This window comes from Papaver somniferum, chromosome 1 (assembly GCF_003573695.1).
Source record: "Papaver somniferum cultivar HN1 chromosome 1, ASM357369v1, whole genome shotgun sequence".
NCBI classification, from domain to species: domain Eukaryota; kingdom Viridiplantae; phylum Streptophyta; class Magnoliopsida; order Ranunculales; family Papaveraceae; genus Papaver; species Papaver somniferum.
Window position 1 is genome coordinate 179,561,133 of NC_039358.1, and position 22,698 is coordinate 179,583,830.

The following is a 22,698-nucleotide window of genomic DNA, read 5'->3' on the forward strand; positions in this document are numbered from 1 at the left end:
ACCACAATCTTTTATTTATTAACCTAAAAGTCCTCTACCGAATGTGATCGTCTATGGACAGAGTCGGGACAATACAACAAATTTGGTTCACACTTCGTGTGATCGTCTATGGATATGAGATCGAGATAATACAACAACAAGGTCACTTGTGTGATTGACTATGGATACAAGATCGAGACGATACGACAACAAAGTGTGCACTTGATAATAGGTTCGGTAATAACCGAAACTCTATATGATCAATATCAAGTGTTACAGAATTAACGTATGTGTGTAATTTACTTAATTATAATGCGTAAAACAAAGTGAACAACACAACAAGATTTTGTTAACGAGGAAACCGCAAATGCAGAAAACCCCTAGGACCTAGTCCATTTTTGAGTACTCTCAAAATTAAGCCGCTATACAAAATCTAATACCAACTTTATATAGTTGAGACCAAGTAGACTACCCCTAGCTACTTAGCTTCTTCAGTATCCCTACGCCTTCGAACTCTAGAGTCACACACGTGAATAGCAAGTTCTTTGGATCGTATTTCAAACGACCAAGGAAGAATCTGTTTGGTAACCACTCTAATCAATCTTGCTAGAAGATATGTGAGTTTTTGACAAAGGATCTTCTGTTTAATCTAACAAACTCGTGTCTGGTTAGATCAATTTATCTTTTGACTACCGAAATAATCAAATTATAGATTCCCAATCAATCAATATAGATCTCAAAGAGAAACTATAAAGCGATGCCGATCTCAAGAAACTAATCAATCAAGTATATCAAATATAAATCGATTCTAATTGAATCTCAGTCGATCAAGGTTTGTGCACTAAATCCACAAGATACGAAAACTACTAAAAATTCTTCTTCATCTTCAAATCTTCTATGCCTTCAAATACCTGCACAACAACACTTGAATCCTCTTGTGATCAGTCACTCACAGAATGAAGTCTGTTAATAATGGATTATCACAAGATGTCTTTAGATACGAAGATGGTTCTAAAGGTCCCGTCGCTACTTTGATCTAGTTTGAGTGAGCCTTATATCAAATGATAAGGTTCTCAAGAATAAACAAACTAGGCACAATCAAAGTGACAACAACCATTAGTCAATTATATCAATAACCGAAAACTAATAACACTGCAATTATCTAGTTCCCCACCAATGGTACTCGTAGAGCTTCTTGATCCCACAAAAGTCTTTAAATGAGCGTTCGTAAGAGATTTCGCCTAATTAGGGTACTTTCCTCTCCGGTTAGACGGCTCCATCAGAAACAACAAGAAATGAAGTTTGCCTAGCTCTTAGGATAGTTTGTAAGAAATGCAAACTCAAGTATTTATAGACCAAGGTTGTTCGGACAACAAGGAAATTCCAAAATCAAAAATATTCTCAAGATATGCATTAAAGTACCTAAATTCGGTTTTCCTATTTCCAATTAATGTTAGCCAATATTTCTGAAAACGCTCATAGAAAACTTCTATTAACTAATAATATTTTCCAAAGGATATGCTTTAATTGCTGGTAATGAAAACATATATGATGAAAATGATAATTATATGCTTTTCAATATTTTGGACCAGGGATCACCTTGAGCATCAAGAAATATCTTTGAATAATAAATGATAAGACTTATGTACATGTTCAAATATGTCAACATCTGAAAGCTTCTCGTCTTGACAAACCCAAAACCCTAATTCACACATACACCATGAAGAAATATGTGAACCATAGATATTGGTTTTGTACATGGAACTGATTAAACCATCACTCCAAAATATGTTGTGACCAGTTATAACATGATTCCCAATATAGGCTGTAATCGGTTACACCTTGCTCCATGAAGTAGCTTGTGACTATTACACCTTGCTTCCCAAAGGTAGCTTGTGATCGATTACAACTAACTTCCCAATTCATCTTGTGATCGGTTACACCTTGGTTCCCAAAGTAACTTATGACCAATTACAACTTGCATTCCAATATAGCTTTTGATCGGTTACACCTTGATTTCCAACCTCATGACCGGATACAACTAGCTATATTATATAGGCTATGACCGGTTATACCTCAAGTCTCAACAAAGTTAAGATATGTTCTACCATAGTTATCTTCCATTGGTAAACCAAAAGATATTCAATGAATAACAAGACCAATCATGATTTCCCTTTCGGTTATGAAAACAAGTTCATACTTCTCTACTTCCTTAAACTAATGTAAAGATACATAGTTTTCTAGGATAAAATTACACTTATATAATGCACACATAATCAAATAACTATATACAATAAATTATGTCGATGTCGTATTTACGAAGTTCCAAAAGATAGGCGTTTATACTTCGTAATACGTTTTCCTTGATGCTTTGATCATACTGTTATGACCTAGTCGCACGAATTGAAAGATACGTTAGGAATGGAAACAAGATCAAGTCAATGTTACTAACCTCAAGTGGAAGGATGATGTCATCTTTGTAGTCGTTACTTCTTCTCATTCTTCAGGTCTTCGGAGTAATACTTGTATGTCTCAACATTCCTAAACTTTCTAGTCTAACCTAAACGAAATTGACTCTAGTATTTAATCAAGCGACTCGAGATGAGTTTTGATACTAAATATGACAACCAAACTTTACATACCAACGTTTGGTGGATTCAACCGAGCTATGCTCTAACAATCTCCCACTTTGTCAATTTTAGTGACAAAACTTCTATTACATATGGATCTAAACGAATTACAAAATAACTCATTCTTCATACGCTTGATTCCAAGTTTTAACAACACAATAACCTGCATATATTCAATAAATAAATGCCGTTATTGACATTTGAATAACAAAATCTTTTACTCCCCCTAAAGGCAAGCTAGATAAATATTCAATCCAAACATGTTTGTTATTCCCCTTTTGTAGTCAGAAATACTACACAACATGATGATATGTTTCTCCCCCTTAGTGTATGCTTTATTCTTTCGTTAGATATAACGTTTAAGCACAATTTTCCTTTCCTAGTGATTAAAAATCACTTGTTTACTCCATATATTTCTCCCTCTTTTTGTCACAAAAATGACAAAGTTTCGAACAAACAAAGGACAAACCTAAAGGATCTTACAAATCTATAAGACTTGTACAACCTATAAGGGTTAAGTACGAAGATTCCACATACCACTTTAGATAACCGATATTAAAACCGAAATTATAAAAGTAATTTAGTTTCAATATGTTATCAAGGAAACATTTGCCCGAAGAAATTTTCACTGTAGTCCAACAAATCGAGTAAGATACTTAATTCTATTGTTGAACCGATTGCGTATGTACAATCTCTTATTCCGACAAGACCAAAATAAAGATCAGAATTAACTCTACTTCCCTCATCATGCTCTAATCATTCAAGAGAATAACTTAGACCTTTCCCTTTAGACAATACAAACACTGGGTTAGTTAACTATTTTTTTCTTGTTAAGGCATTCGATTAGACTTGAATAACCGAATCCTCCAATTGATAAGTCTAACTAAGACCAGAACTAACTTAGTTTTTCTTATCCAGAATCAAATGGACTAAACAAATGCCCCCGTAATTTTTTTAAGCCAAAAACAATAGATACAAACCAAAATAAATTGACTTGTCATTATTTTTCTCAACCGGAAGCAATTGAAAAAATATATAAATATTATAGCACCACAATTGCACCGAATTTCGTTAACCAAAAACACTTGATACCCAACAATAAAGAAGATACCAAATCATAAGCCAATAAATTGACACATTTTTTCTTAACCGAATTTTTGGTGTTTGCGTTATTTGTTTTCCGCGTTATATTGTTTATCTTTATATTTGAAATATCACATGTTATACGTTAAAATCAATTCAAGTAGATAAGTCCATCACTATTGTTGGATACGACTTGATTAATCTTTGGAATCGTCCAAGTACTCTCATGGAATAATCAGGTTTACAGACTTGTCTCTGTTTAATTCTGATTGTGAGAGAAAGAGATATAAGCTCTTTATATCATTCCTGATTGAGATTCATTAAGTTGTAACTCTCGGAATTGTATTTGAGTTCAGTCTATACAGACTGCCTAAGAAAAAGTTGGTGGTGTATTTTGGTATCCCCGTGTTTTCAGCATAGACTAGGGAGGAGAAACATATCATCATGTTGTGCAGTATTTGATACTACAAAAAAGAATAACAAATATGTTCGGATTGAATATATACCTATCTTTCCTTTAGGGGGAGTAAAGCTTTTGTTATTCAAATGTCAACAACAACATTTATTTTTTTGAATATGTGCATGATATTGTGTTGTAGAAACTTGGAATCAAGCGTATGAAGAATGAGTTATTTTTAATTCGTTTATCTCCATATGTATTAGAGTTTTGTCATTAAAATTTACAAAGGGGGAGATTGTTAGAGCATTGCTTGGTTGAACCCACCATGCGTTGGTATGTCAAGGTTGGTTTTCATATTTTAGTATCAAAACTCAAGTACAGTCACTTGATTAAGATTACTAGCGACAACTTCTTTTAGGTTAGACTAGAAAGTTTAGGAATATTGAGACATGCAAGTATTACTCTGAAGACCTGAGGAACGCGAAAATGTAACAACCACAACGAAGACATCATCTTTCCACTTGAGGTTAGTAATACTGACTTGACTTGTTTCTTTCAAGTCGCTTAAGATTAAAAACATAACATGCGAGGTTATATATGATATTCTATTATTAGACTTGGTCATATTAGTATGATCAAAGCGTCAAGGAAGCATATGAATTACGAAGTATAACGTTTATCTCTTGAACTTTGTAAATGCGACATCGAGTAATCTATGTAACTTGTTACTTGATTGTATATTGGATATAGGTGTGATTTCATCCTAGGAAACTATATTTTATTACATTGGTTTAAGGAAGTAGATATACGAACTTGTTTCGTACAGTATAAACTTCATTCATTAATACTCGATTATTTAATAAACTCTGATAAATAATATTTTTAGCCGATCCCGACTCGGGGAAAATGTGCCAAATTAATAATTTTCTAAAATTATAAATTAATACATTTTTGATCATCTATATAGACCCCATATGAAATATAAATTAATAATTTACTATATATATAATCAATACATTAACGTTTTATGAAGATTTCTCGGAAAATGAATCAATTGTATTCTGTTTTTTGTTAAATTAATATCACATTGAATTTCATCTCTAATTTTTCTTATCATTATAAGAATTCATAGTGTTGTTTTTCATAGCCCAGCGAAAAAATATTTAATGTGATTGTCGCTTTAACAACCTCGTTTCATGAAGGGGAATCTGTTGTAGATCTTTCATCATCTTATTTGTCATCTTTATCAGTTCTCATAACGCTCTCAATTATTTCTTCATCAGTCTACAATTACGTAACTTCATATTCTTCCATATATTTAGAACATCTTGGCATTTACTAAATTGCGATAACCCAACTTTTCGATCAAATTTTGCAAGTCTTGAGTGATATCACCGTCTAATTGTTCATCCGAACTGTCTAAACTTATGTTATCTGTTGATCGAAGTTAAATTTATCTATAAGTTAATAAGATATAAATTAAATTATTAATTTATCGGTTATTTAAGTTCACGCTTAATTAATATATTCAGGTGGTCCCAACATCATTAATTTATAGAGTTTTTATTGTATTTGAAAGGAAATCAATAGGTGTTTTGGTACGGTTTTCTATGGAGATCTATTGGATGACTAATTCGAACCTAAGGTGGGAATTCAGGTAGATTCAATCTTAACTTGTGTTGATAATCAAGGTAGAACCGATCCCCACCTATCTTGGGATACTTGGTAGAACCGAACCTAGATTTTGTTGGGAATCATGGTAGGTCGGTCCCTACCTATATTAGGAATCATGGTAGATCTATCCTAGCCATTGTTGGGAGTCAAGGTAGAACCGATCCCTGCTTATATTGGAGACTTGGTAAAATCTATCCTAAACTATTTTGGGAGTCATGGTAGAATCGATCCTAAGGGAAAAACCAATTTTCAATATTCACATATTACTTTGGGGTTTTGCGTGAGTTTGGAATTAGGGTTTGCTAGATAGGAAAGTTCAAGATGTCGACCTAATTTGAACATGTACATAATTTTTACTATTGATTGTTCAAAGATATTTTTTGATACGCAAGGTGATTCCAAATCGAAATATTGGATAATCTTTTAAATAATATTTTCAAATTATATGTTTTTGATTTTCCAGCAATCAAAATATATCTCTAGGAAAACTATATTAGTTAAGTGCTAAACCAATATTAGATATTTTCTAAAGAGAGATTTTGGAATTACAGTTTCGATATTAGTTGGAAATATGAAAACCGAAATTAGGTACTTCATTGCATATCTTGTGAATCTTTTTGGTTTTGGAATTTCCTTATTATCCAAACAACCTTGGTCTATAAATAGTGAAGTTTGTTATTCTTTCAAACTATCCTTAGCCAGGCAAATTTCATCTTTTTGTTGTTTCTGGTGGAGCCGGCTACTAGTATTACTTGTAATATTATACTGAAGAGTAAAATACCCTAATTAGGCGAAATCTCTTACGTACGCTCGTTTAAAGACTTATGTGGGATCAAGAAGCTCTATAAAGTACCGTTGGTGGGAAACTAGATAATTGCATTGTTATTTTAGTTTTCGATTATTGATTTGATTGAATATGGTTGTTAAAACTTTGATTGCACCTAGTTTGATTATTCTTGAGAACCTTCTCTTGTGACATAAATTCACTCAAAATAGATCAAAGTATCAACGAGATCTTCAGAACTGTCACTACAAGAAAACATGGCTTTGTGACGATAGTTTTTGTGGTGAAGAATATTTCATCGCTGAAGCTTAGTTATTGTGACCAAAATAATTTTTGTCAATGTTGTTCGGTTATCAGCAACGAGACTCGGGTTTCGTCACTCATAAGTTTTTAGTGACCTTATTTAGAGACGAAATAATGTCTAGTCACTAATGAATTTTTTGTGATTATATATGTTTGTCACATTCAATGCTATTGTGATGATGCTAAAAAATTGACATAAAATCTTTTTGGTGATAATCTATAAATTTCGTTACAAAAGAAAAGTTTATACTAACAAAATTAATTCGTCACTAACTAATTTTATAGTGACGAAACTAAATGTTTGACGCTATATTTATTTTTAGTGAGCATCAGCTTGTTTGGTTGCAAATATTTATATAGTAAAAACTTATATTCGTCACAAGACAGAACATTCGCAACGAACTAGATTTTGTCGCTTTAGTCATTTTCGGTGACACTATAACTTCACCGCAGTTCGTGATTTCAGTGTTGTCACAAAGATTTCTTTATGGTGATAAAAAATACGTAGCTGCTAAAGAATAAGTTTTTGGGAACAATATATTTTATCATGTAAACATAATACTTAAAAATAATGTAATAAATTATAGAGAATCAACTCACTTGTCGAAGTAATTTTTCATTAGGGGAAACATAAAAGTCGTCATTTGTTTACGTCGTTTAATGGGAAAAGATCAAAAAGAATGCTATATAGACCAAAGATTGAATCTATAATATTGAATCAAAAGTATGTTGGATGCAACCGACCCTCCTTTTCCTGGACAACAATTTCGTGTTTTGACATTTCAAGTTTAAACCAGTTGTTTGAGCACCTTAAGTTATGCCAACAGAAAAGATCACCATGCACAAGGAAAATAGAAAAGACACAAAAAGCACATGAAGAAAGTGGATTCCCAGACTACATTAGAAGAAGGAAAAAAAAAGAAAAAAAAACTGAATTTGAGACAAAAAATATTGTTGAAATCCAACCAACAACAAAAATAACCAATCCCTTTGTTCAAAAAAACAAACAAAAATAATCAATCTCTCAATCATTGAAAGATAAAGAGCTATTGTTCTAATCAAAATAATTATCAAACCAAACAACTATTTTTAAGTAAATAAAATGCAAATAACTAATCCTCTAAATCTGTATCATCGTCAACTGGCACAATGTCTTCCTTGTCCACCTCCGAGTCATTATAATCAATCAATGTCTCATCTTCTTCCTCGACATCAACATCATCCACGTCAATATCATCTGCACGTACAATCTCTGCATCTACCAACTCTGCCTGCACATCATCTCTATGGAGTTCATTTAGTCCAACATTATTGTCTTGTATGACTGATGATACTGTTACATCTCCAGTTTGTTGTTAAACATCCTCTTCTTCTTCTTCGTCATCATCATCCATTTCAGGAACATCCCATATATGGTTGTGATGCATCTTTTGAACCACTTTCCAGCCTGCTCCGAATTTATGATCATCCAGGTAGAACACTTGTCGCACGTCCGATGCGATAACATATGGTTCATTCTTATACCACGTACTACTCACATTCAAACATGTCAAATCATAATCTGTTTTAAGATTTTTCTTCCGTGGAGTCAAATCGAACCAGTCACACTTGAATAACACAACCCGATAATTGCCCAGGTATTCTACCTCAATAACATCACATAATATACCATAAAACTCAATTTCCTTGCCTTCAAATACTGAATCAACTAGCAATCCACTATTTTGGGTTGTTCAGCGAGCTTCACGTTGTTTCGTATGAAACCGAACTCCATTCAGGTTGCAAGCTGAATATGAGTTTGCTCGTAATGCAAACCCCAAGGCCAATGAATGCAATTCTTCAGTAGCTTCCGGTGAATTGATATAACGTAAATCAAACATCTGCAAATTGTTTGAAAAATACTACGTGAAATAAATATACAACACACGATCATAATATATACTTGAGACAATGAAATTTTCCACATACTCGATTCTTAAACCAATCAGGTAACTCTTTTTGTTGTCGTTGTGACAGCAATTTGTCATCATTCGTCTCTTCTTTCAACTTCCTCAAGTGTTCCCTATATTTTAAAATAAAAAAGTTAATCACGTACAATCTGAAGTACACATGTTGCATAACAGATAAAAATGTCTAAGATTTTCTAATTACTTTGAAAGCCAGTGATACTATCATACACTCCAGTGGAGTCCCTCTCTGAAACATTCATTCCATGAGCTAAACACTTGTTTTAATCAGTCTTTACATAAAAGCATGGACTATGAACTCATTCAAACAAGCGCACACACATTCACAAAAACAAATAAACACCGAAACACGCATACAAACTTGGCACACAGATAGATTACAACAACCATGATCAACTACAAGTGACGCTTTTGGCGCTATGACTCAACTATTGTGCTCAGCTATTGTCTGAGACTGCAAAATATCTGCAATAAGACTGACATGCTGGTACTTTCCAACACATCAATATGACTACAAATAAGAAACTGAGAGGGGATAATTCACATTGAATGGAACATACACTGTTAAAGAGACCAAGTAAGAAGAGTGAGTGGTGCTGGTGCAAGTAAGTTGGCTTGCAAAGCAATTCTTTCGGTTAAGATTAAATACTAAAATAAAAGATGTTCGTACCCAAGTATAGGATTAAATTGCCAAAATAGTGACCAAATACTAAAATTGAGATGTCACTTTGGTAGATACTACGTAAACAGCTGAGGTTACAAAGAAAATATGGAATTTATCTACCAACCTAGCCAGCATAAATACTGAAGAGTGTACGTGTTTACGAACAACATTGAATAGAGGTCCACTTCATTAGGTCCTAAGCCATGCTCCTAAGTTCGGAACTAATGTTAAAACATAATAACCACTGGAAATAATCTTAGAAGCAACTGGTTGACAATTTCACTTACTTCATGTAAGGCTGCACCTCTTCGCAATTGTTAAGGATGAACCAATGTATCTGATCTCGTTCTTCTGGTGACAGTGACTTTATATCCGCAGCACCAGTTGGGTGGACTTTTTGAGCGAACACAGATATTGTTCCTTGGCGTCGCAGACTGCCATCTAATTCATCATCATTTCTTTCTTTCCGATTAAATTTAGTTTCAGTTTCAGTGAAGTACATCGATGAATGTCAAACATTCATTAATGATGTAAGCCTCTGCAATTGAACCTTCTGGGCGCGCTTTATTTCCCACGTAGTGTTTAAGTGTTCCTAGGTACCTTGATATATACATACAATAAGGCAAACAGGTAAACATCAGTAACTATACATGGAGCCTTATGCACAAAATTAAGATACAATAAGTTTTCTTTGTCCAATGAAATCTTGAAATCAAACTTTTTTTTAGCATTTTTTTTCTTTTTAAATATTATTCTTAAATTCTAAAAATAATACTATTTTATTATTAATGGATAAAGAATATTACATTAACTAGTTAGCCTAACAAGCTAAGCTCCAACAACATACTACTACATTAATTGAACTAGTTGTTGTACTATCCTACCAGCGAGCCTCATGGGACCTCCTGTAACGCATGAAACTTTGGGAACGGGGATGACCAGCTGAGCTAGCTGGCCCGTTTTTGAATATATATTTTATTTCTTATCATTTAGAAAAACAAAATAAACTTACAAATCGTCAACAAACTCTAATAAGAGAATGGTGGGAAACCTAGCAACAAGTTGGGCACCTTTTTGGATAACTATACCTTTTTTTTACTCAATAAATTTCATGTTTTGGTGGCTGGGAAGCAAGGACACGAACATACGGATCCGCAAAACCAGTACATGGTCACATTTATATATATATATTGATTAAGTAATTTAATTTAATATATATCAAGATCGGATTGTTATAGTATTTCAAATATTTTAATCACATAAATATATGCAAAAAATTCAATTTATGTCGGATTGTTATAGTATTTCAGATCGAATGGTGAAAATTTTCCTTTGTTAACAATTATCTTGCATGGGAATTTTCGATTTATGAGGAGAAGAATATTCACTTATTTGGAAAGAAGATATGGATAAACAGAAAAACCCTATTTTTATCTCAAAATCAGAGAAAAACTAGCTAAGAAACCATTTCGATTTTGGGTAATCTTCAATTCTTTTTGGCGCCATGTAAATCAAAAGGAAAAAATGCTGTGCGGGATTTTTTCCTGCTTGATCTTCCATTTTCTCTCTTATAAATACAGTCCCAAAGTTATGAAGTTTTGCTCACAAGATACCGATTGAAGGTAATTCCTCTCTAGATCTCATATCACTCTTCAATCTTATATGTTAAATCATATATGCAAAGCCCTAATTTTGTAGTTATTTGTTCTCCAGGCTTATTCTATCCCTTGGTTATCCTAACTTCAAGGATTTTCAGAACTCTAACTTAAGGTTTGTTCTGCGACTTTGAGTTCCCTTTGTATTCTGTTTTTTAATTGTATTCCTTTACCCACTTTAAAAGCTCAAGTAATCACTGCAGTGCTCAGTCTCTATAAGTATACTCTATTTTATGCATTTCTGTAGATTTAATGTTTGTTATTTGTGCTATTGAACCCAAAGTAGTTTCAATCAACTTTCACTAATTTTCGTAGGTTAATTGTTTGATCTATTGTTTTATTGAACCTAAAGATGTTTTTCTCAAATTATTTTAAAGTGTTTCATCAATTTGTATTTATGTACTTTGTTTTGTTTAGTAGTCAGTAAGTTAACTGTTTGATCAATTGTCTCAACGAATAAGCAAATAATCGTATATCCATTGTGCTTATTTCTCTTTTTGTTAATGTAAGTTGACCTAAAAATATCCCTCTTCTATTTCTCGTTTAGTTTGGTAGTCAGTAGTTGAGTACCATAATTTGTCTATTTTTGCTCGATATTGAGTACCGTAATGCAATCAAATGTTACCGCTTCATATAGCTTAGGACCTCGTAATCTGTACTTTTTCCCTCCATAAGTAAGTTGTTTGAATTTGTTCAGTTGGTGCTGTTATTTTTTCATTGGGTTTTTTTTAGCCCACCCAAACATGAATTCCTGATTCCGTAGTTGGGTTTCTTAGTTGTTCTTTTAATCATGGTGTTGTTTCATTTCCCAGGTGAAAAATGGTGAACAATAATGAACAACCAGCTCCAGCAACATCATCTTCTGAGGGTACCTGTTACTTTTCCCCTTTCTCTTCTTTTTGGACTTTTACTTCATTAATCTCCACAGTTAGATTGGTAGTTTTTAATCCTTTTTAGACTTATGTATGGAACCTGATTGACTTCACAATTTTGTGTGCCAGCTGAGACTTTGTTAAAGTTATTTAATTGAGTTGGTAATGTTCTTACTTAAACAGTTAAAAGTAGCATTAAGCACTTTTAAGTCAGCAACAATCACAAAACATAATTAGGTCTGTAATTTATAACTTTTGAGCTAGGTTAATGCAACACTCACAAAATGTGAGTATTTAAGGTTTTCTCATTTTTCAATAACTCAGATCACCTTGTATATGTGTCGGTAGGTCGATTTGGTAGCTTACTTGGCCCTTTCCTTCTATAAATGAAAGCAGTAGTGTTTGAAAGTTCTTTCTGTTACTTGGAGTCTGAAAACTAAGTTGAACAACAAATTGATTTCCATCTTGTTAATCTCTTTCGTGCTTACTGGTCTCAATTTTGCATCATATACTTTGTTGTAAAATATGTTTAGGGTACCACTTTTATAGTATTCATATTATCTTTATTACCTTCCCATAAAATTGATCTTTTTCACATTTGTAGGCACAACAGCAACATCAAGGAACGTGAGGGGCCCGACACGAGTCCTGAAGCTAGATGCTTTGATTGCAGCTAACAAAGGGAAGCTTTCTGTACACTTATCCGAATTAGAAGGAAAGCCGGACTGTGAAAATTCCAATCCACTCGCAAGCGAGTGTGGGGTGATTGTTCGCTCCCTTGCCCCGTTACAATATAAGTCATGGACCAAAATACCTATCTGCGAGAGAGATGCGTTGATTTAAAGGCTCAAGGTAATGCATTTCTGTTAAGAATAATTCAGTTAGAATTAATATGTGAATACTGATATAGTTTTCATTTGCAGAATAAACTCATCTTGGACACTTCTTTGCCGATGGTGAAGGAATTCTTAATGAAATCTATGGGCACAAAGTACTCAAATCGTAGGAATAAAATGTCCATTCATTTTAATTTGTCCTTAAAAGATGGAACTTATGAAGATGCCAAGAGAAATCCTTATAAGAACGTGTCGCTGGAAGATTGGGACTGGTTGTGCGACCATGTGTTTTCCAGTGAAATTTTCAAGGTATTGTCTTTATTATCTTCTTCTTTTGGAACATGTTTTTAATTGTAGTACAATATGTTTATGTAAGTTTTTATTTTATTTTTGTTATTTTAAAATTTGCAGAAGCGCTCTGCAGCAGGTGCAAAAGCAAGAGAAGCTACTGCGTTCAACCATTGTGGAGGTTCTAAGTCACATGTGGTCACAGGGAGGAGGTATGTTCCTTTATATGATTTTCTCTCCACTTTTCTGTTTTTTATACACTAGTCCAGAAGGGGCTATAAATGACGATCAAAGTCTGTTATAAAACATGAATTATCACGGTTTTCATCTGTCATTCGAACCGTTATTTATTTGGTGTGATTTTTTATAAATGACAAATGGATAATGTTATTAAATACGACGACTAAATTTTGTGATCTAAAATCACGTACGAAATCTATTATTAAGTACCACGGTTATCGTATGTAACATATAATAACGGTTGATTATTATCATAAGAAAACCACGATTACTATATGTAAAATATAATAACGGTTGAAATATGCCATTTAAAAACCGCGGAAGATGTTTGTTAAATAAAATAATGATTCACACCTGTTATAATTCGAGGTATTTTTATTAAATAAAATTTTTAATTCTAACAAGAAAGTTTTGTCATTTTTCTGGATACCGATTCAGATATTGGTATTCATATTTTCTGAATCTGAAATCCGTTCAGAAATATGAAATCCGTTCATAATTATATTTGGTGTGTCAGAAATTCATCCACATTAAAAAAACAAAATAGATGTTAAAATTAGCTTTATTAATAAACTTTATTAATTATTTTTTAAAAGAAAATAGAATATTCCAACATAAATTAGAAGAGGTATCCTAACAACTCCAACTTACATGCTAAAACTCAAAAAAGTAATCAATTTATTGTCACTGCGGCTCTAACTTGATAGCTCTGCTATGGGAGTCACATAGGCCCTTGGCCACCTAATAATAATACCTATAGGAACATCCTGAAGTACAACATCATCTCTGTCGCACAACATTGCATTTGGCTCAATGATTCCTTGAAGCATGCAGTCGTAATCGTCATCAATCAGCACCTTAGTTTCGACATATGCAACTGCAACCGGCTTTTTCCTTAAGCTCAAAAAGAAAAGACCAAACGACGAGGGTATCACTGGCATGCCAATATCCTTTATATTTAACAAACAAGACCAAGTAAGTTTAAGAAATCATGATAGAAACATTGTATGCATCTGACTACACATTACTAAGTGCTATTAGAAGTCACCTGCTGGTAAGAGGTATTAGAGATCTGATCATGTACTCCAGTGTTGTTTTTCTGTCTTTCATCATCCAACTGTGCTTTCAAAGCTTCGGCTTTCTGCTTATCTTTCTGTAACCTGGCCTTCATAAACTCAACAACAAGAAACTGAGATTTAGAAACACCAGCACCCATTACCCCTTTCCATCAGGGCCAAAAATCTAGCCATATTTAAGAAGCAAATTCAAATTCCATGAAATTCAGTTAAACAAATAACGTAACACAAGGGCATTTTTTAGACTACTGTACAGCTGGAAAGTCAACAACAATTCACAAGGCGGCAATAACAGTATACACATAGAAGGAAACTTCAGTTATTAACAAATTTTTCATATACAGCCTAGCACTTAGTCTTCAAACATATAAAAACTAATGAAATCTGCATACTGGTGCTGGTGCTGGTGCTGGTGTTGGCTACTTGAAGCAGCAATTACTACTAAAATATAAAATAAGACAGTTCTACAGATGCAACAGTATTACAGAATGGCAATGTGATTGTAAGAGATTGAAAACAATTGCAAACCAAATCAGTAAGCATTAATGTAAGAGAGCAACGTAACCAATATCACCATCCAATATAAAAATGCAAGAAGCAAAAAGATTCATGTAACAACAAATTCACCACTAACCTTGGTAACAGCGTCGGTTCCCAAACACTTTTGTGCTGAAGGATCTTTATCATATTCCTCTGCACCAATGCCTACACATCAACAGAAGCGAACTAAAGTCAACTGATATCATAAATGTATCAATAAATAATATTAGACAAAATAGGAGAACTTACTAATGTTGCAGCTGCCAGTGATTTAGATGATGAGGGATTATCATCTGGGGTGACTTTATGTGTCTTCACAAACACGTATGGCCTATATATCTCACCAGTGGGACTTTCTTTTTCCTGTGACAACACAATGCATCAAATACTTGCACAATTTTGCATCAAAATGCGACATCTTTCAGACAATAAACAAGAGGTTTCTACTGACAAGATAAGTGCATCAAAATTCCATTAGATGCTTCGATAAGTGATCATTCTATAGCATCACGTCTTATATAATCCAACCAGCTTAGTTTCTTCAGTTCATATTGCAATTTAAAAACCAATTGGATTGAAACTAATAAGTGACCCTTTCAGCAGGAAGCAATAATGCGCGGAATGAACAAGAACCAACGAAACTGCATAAACAAGGACTCTTGGCATACCAAAAACTTATTATGATATCCAATTAATGAAACAACATAAGAATAATAGCTCAAAAATGCCATATAGTGTGTTAAGAATTTACCATTTCATGCCACGTTCTAGGTACACCTTTCCTACCACCTGTATACCGAGCCTTCACTTGTGATCGTTCCATGCAGCTCATCATGCAGTTCATCATGACCTGATTCAGACAATATGGGGCTTCGTCTAGGAGACGAGGGAGAACAGTTGAATGTGGGGCTGCTTTCAACCGAACAAAGAGTGGTAATAATTCCTCCAGTCATCTGAAACACAAAAAAAAACTATTCATCAACAAAACAACCACTACTCTGCCATAGAAAACCATACTAAAAAAAGGATAGCAACAATCTAATAGCTTTATTGAACTGATTTTTTATTTGCACTAAAGATTTTATACCCTGTTTTGGGATCACAAGATGCGTAGTCTCATATAATTGCTTCTTGTTTTTGGATCATAAGAACAGACCTCAATTACATTACACGACTTATATACTTTATACACTTTTAGGGGCCAGAATATAAATGTTCAGTTTATGCTGTTAACTAAAACAGGAGGAGCAATAGATTGAAATGATACACATTTTAAAGCCTAAAGTTTGTCAAAATAACCACCATGGTATCCAACAGGAAGTTAATCTTAAGTTTACACTATTCAACTGAGGAGATTGGACAAAGGAATGCCTGTGAGACCCAGTACCGTGCCTTGTCGAAGGTACAATGAAAAAGAGTATCGTTAACTTCCGATCTAATTCTGGAAAGTACAACTGAACGACAGGTATCACACAAAAATTAGATTAATCTGGGAAAAATTGTTGTCCATATTTTGTTTATACCTTGTTCCATTTTTTTAATCTTCAAGCACAATAGATATACAACCATATTTGAAAGGATAGTAACCAAAATACGATCCATATACACGAAACTCAGTCTTATTACAAAACTATAACAAACCCAAGTTCAAATTCAATCGGAGATAGTCTGATATGAAACCCATTCATCTTTTCAATCAAAAAGTCATAAGTTAATTAGCAAATGTATTATTACAAAAGTAAAATAATCCTATGTAACCTAATTTCAGATTCAATCAAAGATACTCTAATATGAAACCCATTCATCTTTTCAATAAAAAATTCACAAGTTAATTAGCTATTGTATTATTATAAAAACTAAAACAATCCTATGTAACCTAATTTTAGATTCAATCAAAGATACTCTAATATGAAACTCCTGCATTTTTTCAATCAAAATCATAATAAGTTATTTACCAACCTATAGATAAGCATAAAAAAGATATACCTCGCTGTTTTTGATCTCTGATAATCCCCCGAAAAGATAAATCTCTTAACATTTCTTAATTGACTTTAGGGTTTAAATTTATAGCTATTCCAAAACACCAAGCGGGAAATAATCCCGTCCAAAAGGATTTTCTTTTGATTTTCATCCCGCTAAAAAATTGTTAGGGTTCAAATCAAAAAAAATTGACCGAGATTATTTCCGCTAGATGTTCTTCTTCAATTCCTTCTCGATATATTCTTCTTTACATCCTACGGCGATGCACAAATGTTTCCGATATTGTAGAACAAATCTTCACTAATAATCCCTGATTTTCTGCCAAAAAAATTTTACCGAGGAGAAAACTTGCCTAAGATAGAGATAAGGATAATACAACTGAGAAGAATACCCTTTTAACAACATGAAAGACACACGTCTTTCTTTCTTCTATATGTAGTATATTTTTTTTCTTTTTGTTTAATAGCGTTTAACACTTTAACTAGTGAAGTCACACCACAAGACTTTGGTCTTTCATTTTTAAGAATCTTAGACCATAGTTGACCGACACCAATAAAAAAATATAATGAACTAATAAATAAAAGGCATTTTTGTTGAAATTATTTTGTAAAGCATAATTAAATTTTACCACCACACAAATTTAATTAAAATAAAATTACCAATTAATGTTACATAACAATTTTCACAGGAAGTTTCCCGGTCTCGCTCGTAATCATCGATTTTTGGTTACATGGCGTTTTCATTAAGGGTAATAGTCGATTTCCACTCGTAATTCCATTATCCATCTGACAGTAAATGTTACAGTGAAATGGTTGTGAGATGTAAATTTGTCCACTTGGAAATTGCCAGTGGTCAAGATAGCACTATTCGTATCATTATACTGATTTTAGGTTTAAGTTTTGAAGTATGGGTCACAGTCAGGTCGACTTTTAGTTAAATGGCACATTCTTTCGTCGTCCATTTGATTAAAGTTGAAACTTCAACCTTTCGAGTTGAGGCAATTTGAATCAAAATTTATTACACAGTCAAAACTCGACTCTTCGATATTATAATAAACCGAAACAATATGAATATTTTTCGATGAAAATTGGATCGAGTTAGGATAAATTGGAGAAACTGGAACTTCATCTTTTTGAGTTCTTGCTATCTGCGTCAAAATTCAGTTACATAATCAAGACTCGACACTTTAGTCGAAAATTTGATGTTTGTTCACATGTATAATTGTTTTAGGTCCTTTAGAAGCTTAGGATAAAATTTGATCGTCTAATGTTTACTCTATTTCTGTTGCAACATCAACTTACTTGTTTTTTTTATTTCTTGTGTAAAACAGAAACGAAAAGCTGGATTCGAGGAAGGTGACATTCAAACATTCTATGACACCCATACATCTACTATTAAAGAAACGGGAGAAGTTGTTTGGATTTCCGATGAAGCTCGCATCAAATGGGTGAGTATAGACAGTATTAGTGTTACAGTTTGTGTTGTATATGTCTAAACAAATAGGATTCAGAAACACACCACACCCGATAAATATTTGTAATCTCTTATACAATTTTATATCACTAGAATTAACCTACTTGTTTGACATTCTGCTGCAGTTTCTAATTATTCTCTCTATGATGTATCTTTATATAGGAAACGATGAATGAGCTAATGCAGCAAGGCAACAAAGCGGGAGCTACACCACCCACTGAGGCAGAATTATGTGCTCAGGTTTTAAAGAAAAAGCAAAGACGACGTCGTTCTGCGACCATTGTTTCTAACAATGAAGGAATTCATGAAATGCTTCAAGAGCAGGCTGATAGAAATCAAGCTCATGAAGAGCAGATACACACCCAGAATGAGGTTATCAAAACGATGAAGGAAGACGGCGAAAAGGTCATAAGAAACATGCAGGATATGATGATGCGTTCTTTTGGGCTGAACAACATTACTGCTAATAGAACTGAAAGTTGAATGTAGTCACATTAATGTTTTAGTCTTAGTATTTTTTTTCTTTTTTTCTTTTCTAGTATTGATGTTTATTTATTGCTAGAGTTTATTTATCAGATTTTTTTAAGTTTGGATCTTGTATAAACAATTTATTTTTAATGGGTAATTATTTTTTATTCAACTTGTATTATTTATTTAAATGCTTATTTGTTTATATATATTTTTTGTTTAATAATAAATCTAGGCTAGTCACAAACGAAAAAATGGTGACGAGTTTGGTATGGTGAGGGTAGGGTTGTGTCTCTAATAACTTTTGAGGCGAATGACTTTGTCCCAAAAATTATTTTGGAGACACCAATATTTGCAGGTAAAGTTGTTTTGGAGACGATGATATTCGTTTTTGAAATGACCATATAGAGACAATCCTAATTGGTCATCATACGTATTTTTAGAGACGACTAAATTTTGTTATTGATTTTTTTATTTTTGGGACGAAAGTTATTCCGCTTCTAAATCATTATTTTGTCAGAGATGAAATGGTTTCATGGCTAAAATTATTTAAGAGACGAATTTGTTTCTTCACTATAACTATATTTTGAGACGAACAAATTTCGCGGCTAACAGTTTACGTGATGATCTTATTTCTTCACTATAAGTACATTTTGAGACAAACAAATTTCGCGGCTAAAACTATTTTATGTGACGAATTTGTTTCTTCACTATAAGTATATTTTCGCGACTAAAGCTATTTTAAGTGATAAAATATTTTCCTCACCAAAAATACCTAGATTGAAAAAATTCTTCATCAAAAAATTAATGAACATTGTCAATTTTATTTGCTCACAAAAATATAGTTTTGGTGGCAAAAATATTTATGTCGCTAATTAAAAAAATTTGGTGACGATTTCTTAAGGACGTCATAGAACACTTTAACCGACTCACTATAGGTGATGAATTTTTTTGCGCCACTGAATTCTTTTTGCAACGAAGAAATTGATTTTCGTGACACAATATTTTGCCACTAAAAGCGACTTTTCTTATAGTGTGTTTTTAGATATGAAGACAACTTGTGATCATCCATTGTTAACAGACTCTGTTCTGTGCGTGATCAATCATAAGTGGAATCAAGTTTTGTGTGCGGGTACAATTGAAGATTTGAAGACAAGAAGATTTTTCTGATTGGTTTCGCATATTGTGATATTACTTTGGGCACAATCTTGATCGGCTGGGATCCGACTAAGATCTTATTTATCTTTAGTAGATTTGACAAGTAGTTGTATAGATCGGAAACTATCGTTTGTGGTATTTTTCAATATCCGATCTGATAGCTTGTGAATCTGGATCTGATTATTTCAGATCTTGATTGATCTTACCCGATAAAGGAGTTTACTTGTTAAACAGAAGAGCATTTGTCAAAACTCAACATATTTTTATTCTTAAATATTAATAGAGTGGTTACCAAACAACTTTATTCCATTACTGTTTGGAATACAATCAAAAGGAGTTGAGTGCTTAAGACTTTACATCGGTAAACAAACTCAAGATAGTGATTTCTATCTTGGGATTCAGGTGCGTTGGCCAGACGGTTGTAGGCACAGGGATACTGAGGGAACTAAGTAACTAGGGGTAGATTACTTGGTCTCAAGAAGTTGGCTTTTTTATTTCTATAGCGCCTTAATTCTGAGAGTATTCAAACTGGACTAGGTCCCCGGGTTTTTTTTTGTATTTGTTGTTTCCTTGTTAATAAAATTATCGTGTTTGTGTTCTTTTACTTTTTTCGCATTAAAAGTTATTTAATTGTAAAAGAATCTTATTACTTGTATACGAAAAGATTGTGTTATACTTGAGTACCCTCGTCATTTTATTTTCGTTTTCTACGAATAATGTGCATTTTCCAGCTGTTGATGATGAGATGAGGTTATGTATGGAGAGAGATTTCAGTAAGGAGGAGGTGATAGATGTGATTATGCATTTTGGTGCCAACAAGTGTCCGGGACCGGACGGATTTTCTATGGAGTTTTACAAGAAATGTTGGTTTATTATCAAGGAAGATTTTATGAAGATGATGGTGGAATTTCATACATATGGGGCTTGGGACTTGAAACATAAATCTTTTATTTTTATGATCCCTAAGAAAGAAGACTCCTACTTTCCGAAGGGTTTTAGGCCATTAAGTTTATTAGGTAGTGATAAACGCATTTATATGTCTAATATGTCTCATTTGTATGTATTGTTAGTGCTCGATTTTGTATTTATTGTGTTTGTAGGAAATTTTAGAGAAATAAGTCCTTGCGGCGAAATGGGCTCGAAAAGTAGTGTTTTACACCCCAGGACAAAGTACTAAAGGCACCGTAGAAATGCACCGGAAGCACCCCAGAAATACCCCGGAGGGACCCCAAAAAAGTGCGGAAGACACCCCAGAAAAATCGCTAAAGGCACCCATCATTTGGATAAGGGCACCCCTGGACACCCCAGCTGCTAAAGGCGTCCAACTTTATGATTAAGGGAACTCCTTTTCTTATTCAAATTTTCAAACTCAAAAATTGGCGGGAAAATGCATGCAGACGGTTACAGATTTTGGACTTCGAATTTGAGCAGCTTTGAGCGAGATTCAATCGCTGGAAACCATTGGGCTGGTCTTGAATGGAGTTAACAGGCCTTGTACGTCTGTTTTGATCGATGAATTTGGGCTAGAATAGCCGGACTTAGCTAAACAGCGAGGAAGAATATCTTTGCGAGAATATCGGGTCCTGTTGGAAGATTACATGCGTGATATTGGAGGAGAATATCTTCTCATGATTCTTTTCTATCTTTAGAATAATACGCAGTAAACAGGGAGAGATTTTTGGATGAAGCATTGACGCGTAAAAAGAGTTTAACAGGGAAAGAAATACCAGACTTTACGTGAAGAATAAAAAAAATATTGGGAGATAAAAGAGATTCTTGGTGAGGATTTGGTGGAGCTAGATGGTATAAAAGGAGTTGTTCGAGTCTCATATAAGGGAATCAAGAGTTTGGGGTCGATCCAGAGCTAGGAGGAGCGAGAAAATGGAACCAACAACAATGTTCACCTTCTGCTGCTACTGCTGCCATTAAAAAGCTTCAAGAACACGAAGAACAGACACTTAAAGACAGTCGTTCTTCAACAGTTCCAGCAGCGGAAAGAAAGTGTCGTTGTTTACAGCGCTCGGGTTCTATCGTTTCTTTCTGGACGGCTTCTGTGAGTCTTAGAATCATTGTTTTATAACTTTTGACTCTTTTAATCATATTTTGAGCATCAAATATATATTTTTATAACATGATTATTATGAATAGCTAAACCCCATTACTGGGATGATGGAGGAAACCATTCTGTATGCATGAGTAATTCTATTTAATTCTTTTATGACTATTTGCACTATTATGAGTTGATTTATGATTTTTCTTGATTATTTGTGATTTTATCTTATGATGTATGCTTAGTCTAGGAACTCTTGATGCATCATGATTATGATTTACATCTAATACTTTACAAAATCTATTTTTCGCAAAGAAAAGAGTCGATACTTGTTATCATTATAAGTTATAATTATCTAGAATTAATAGTTGATTCGCATGAGTATAAGAATTGGTGGAATCCTGAGTCCTAGTATCTCTTGATCCTGTGACAAATTTTGTATATATTTTTGTTTTAAAAATATTTTCAAGTCCGAGCAACGAATCCTTATTTACCGCAATCAAAATTAATACTACATCAAAATGGCCCCGCCGACGCGGACTTGTGTATAGATTTATTTTTATTTTTTTAATTATTTT

The 22,698-nt window shown here is 33.4% G+C and overlaps 1 protein-coding gene across 1 annotated transcript; it reads right to left on the minus strand.

Annotated features, from left to right (window-relative positions):
- Window positions 1-14,108: 14,108 nt before the first annotated feature.
- Window positions 14,109-17,153, minus strand: LOC113334352. The gene is made up of 6 exons (XM_026580629.1): window positions 16,978-17,153; window positions 15,743-15,944; window positions 15,241-15,354; window positions 15,086-15,156; window positions 14,424-14,540; window positions 14,109-14,325 (listed from the first exon to the last, which is right to left on the minus strand). The coding sequence occupies exons 2-5, from the start codon at window positions 15,836-15,838 to the stop codon at window positions 14,501-14,503; spliced, it is 321 nt and encodes a 106-aa protein (XP_026436414.1). The 5' UTR covers window positions 15,839-15,944; window positions 16,978-17,153; the 3' UTR covers window positions 14,109-14,325; window positions 14,424-14,500.
- Window positions 17,154-22,698: the final 5,545 nt, after the last annotated feature.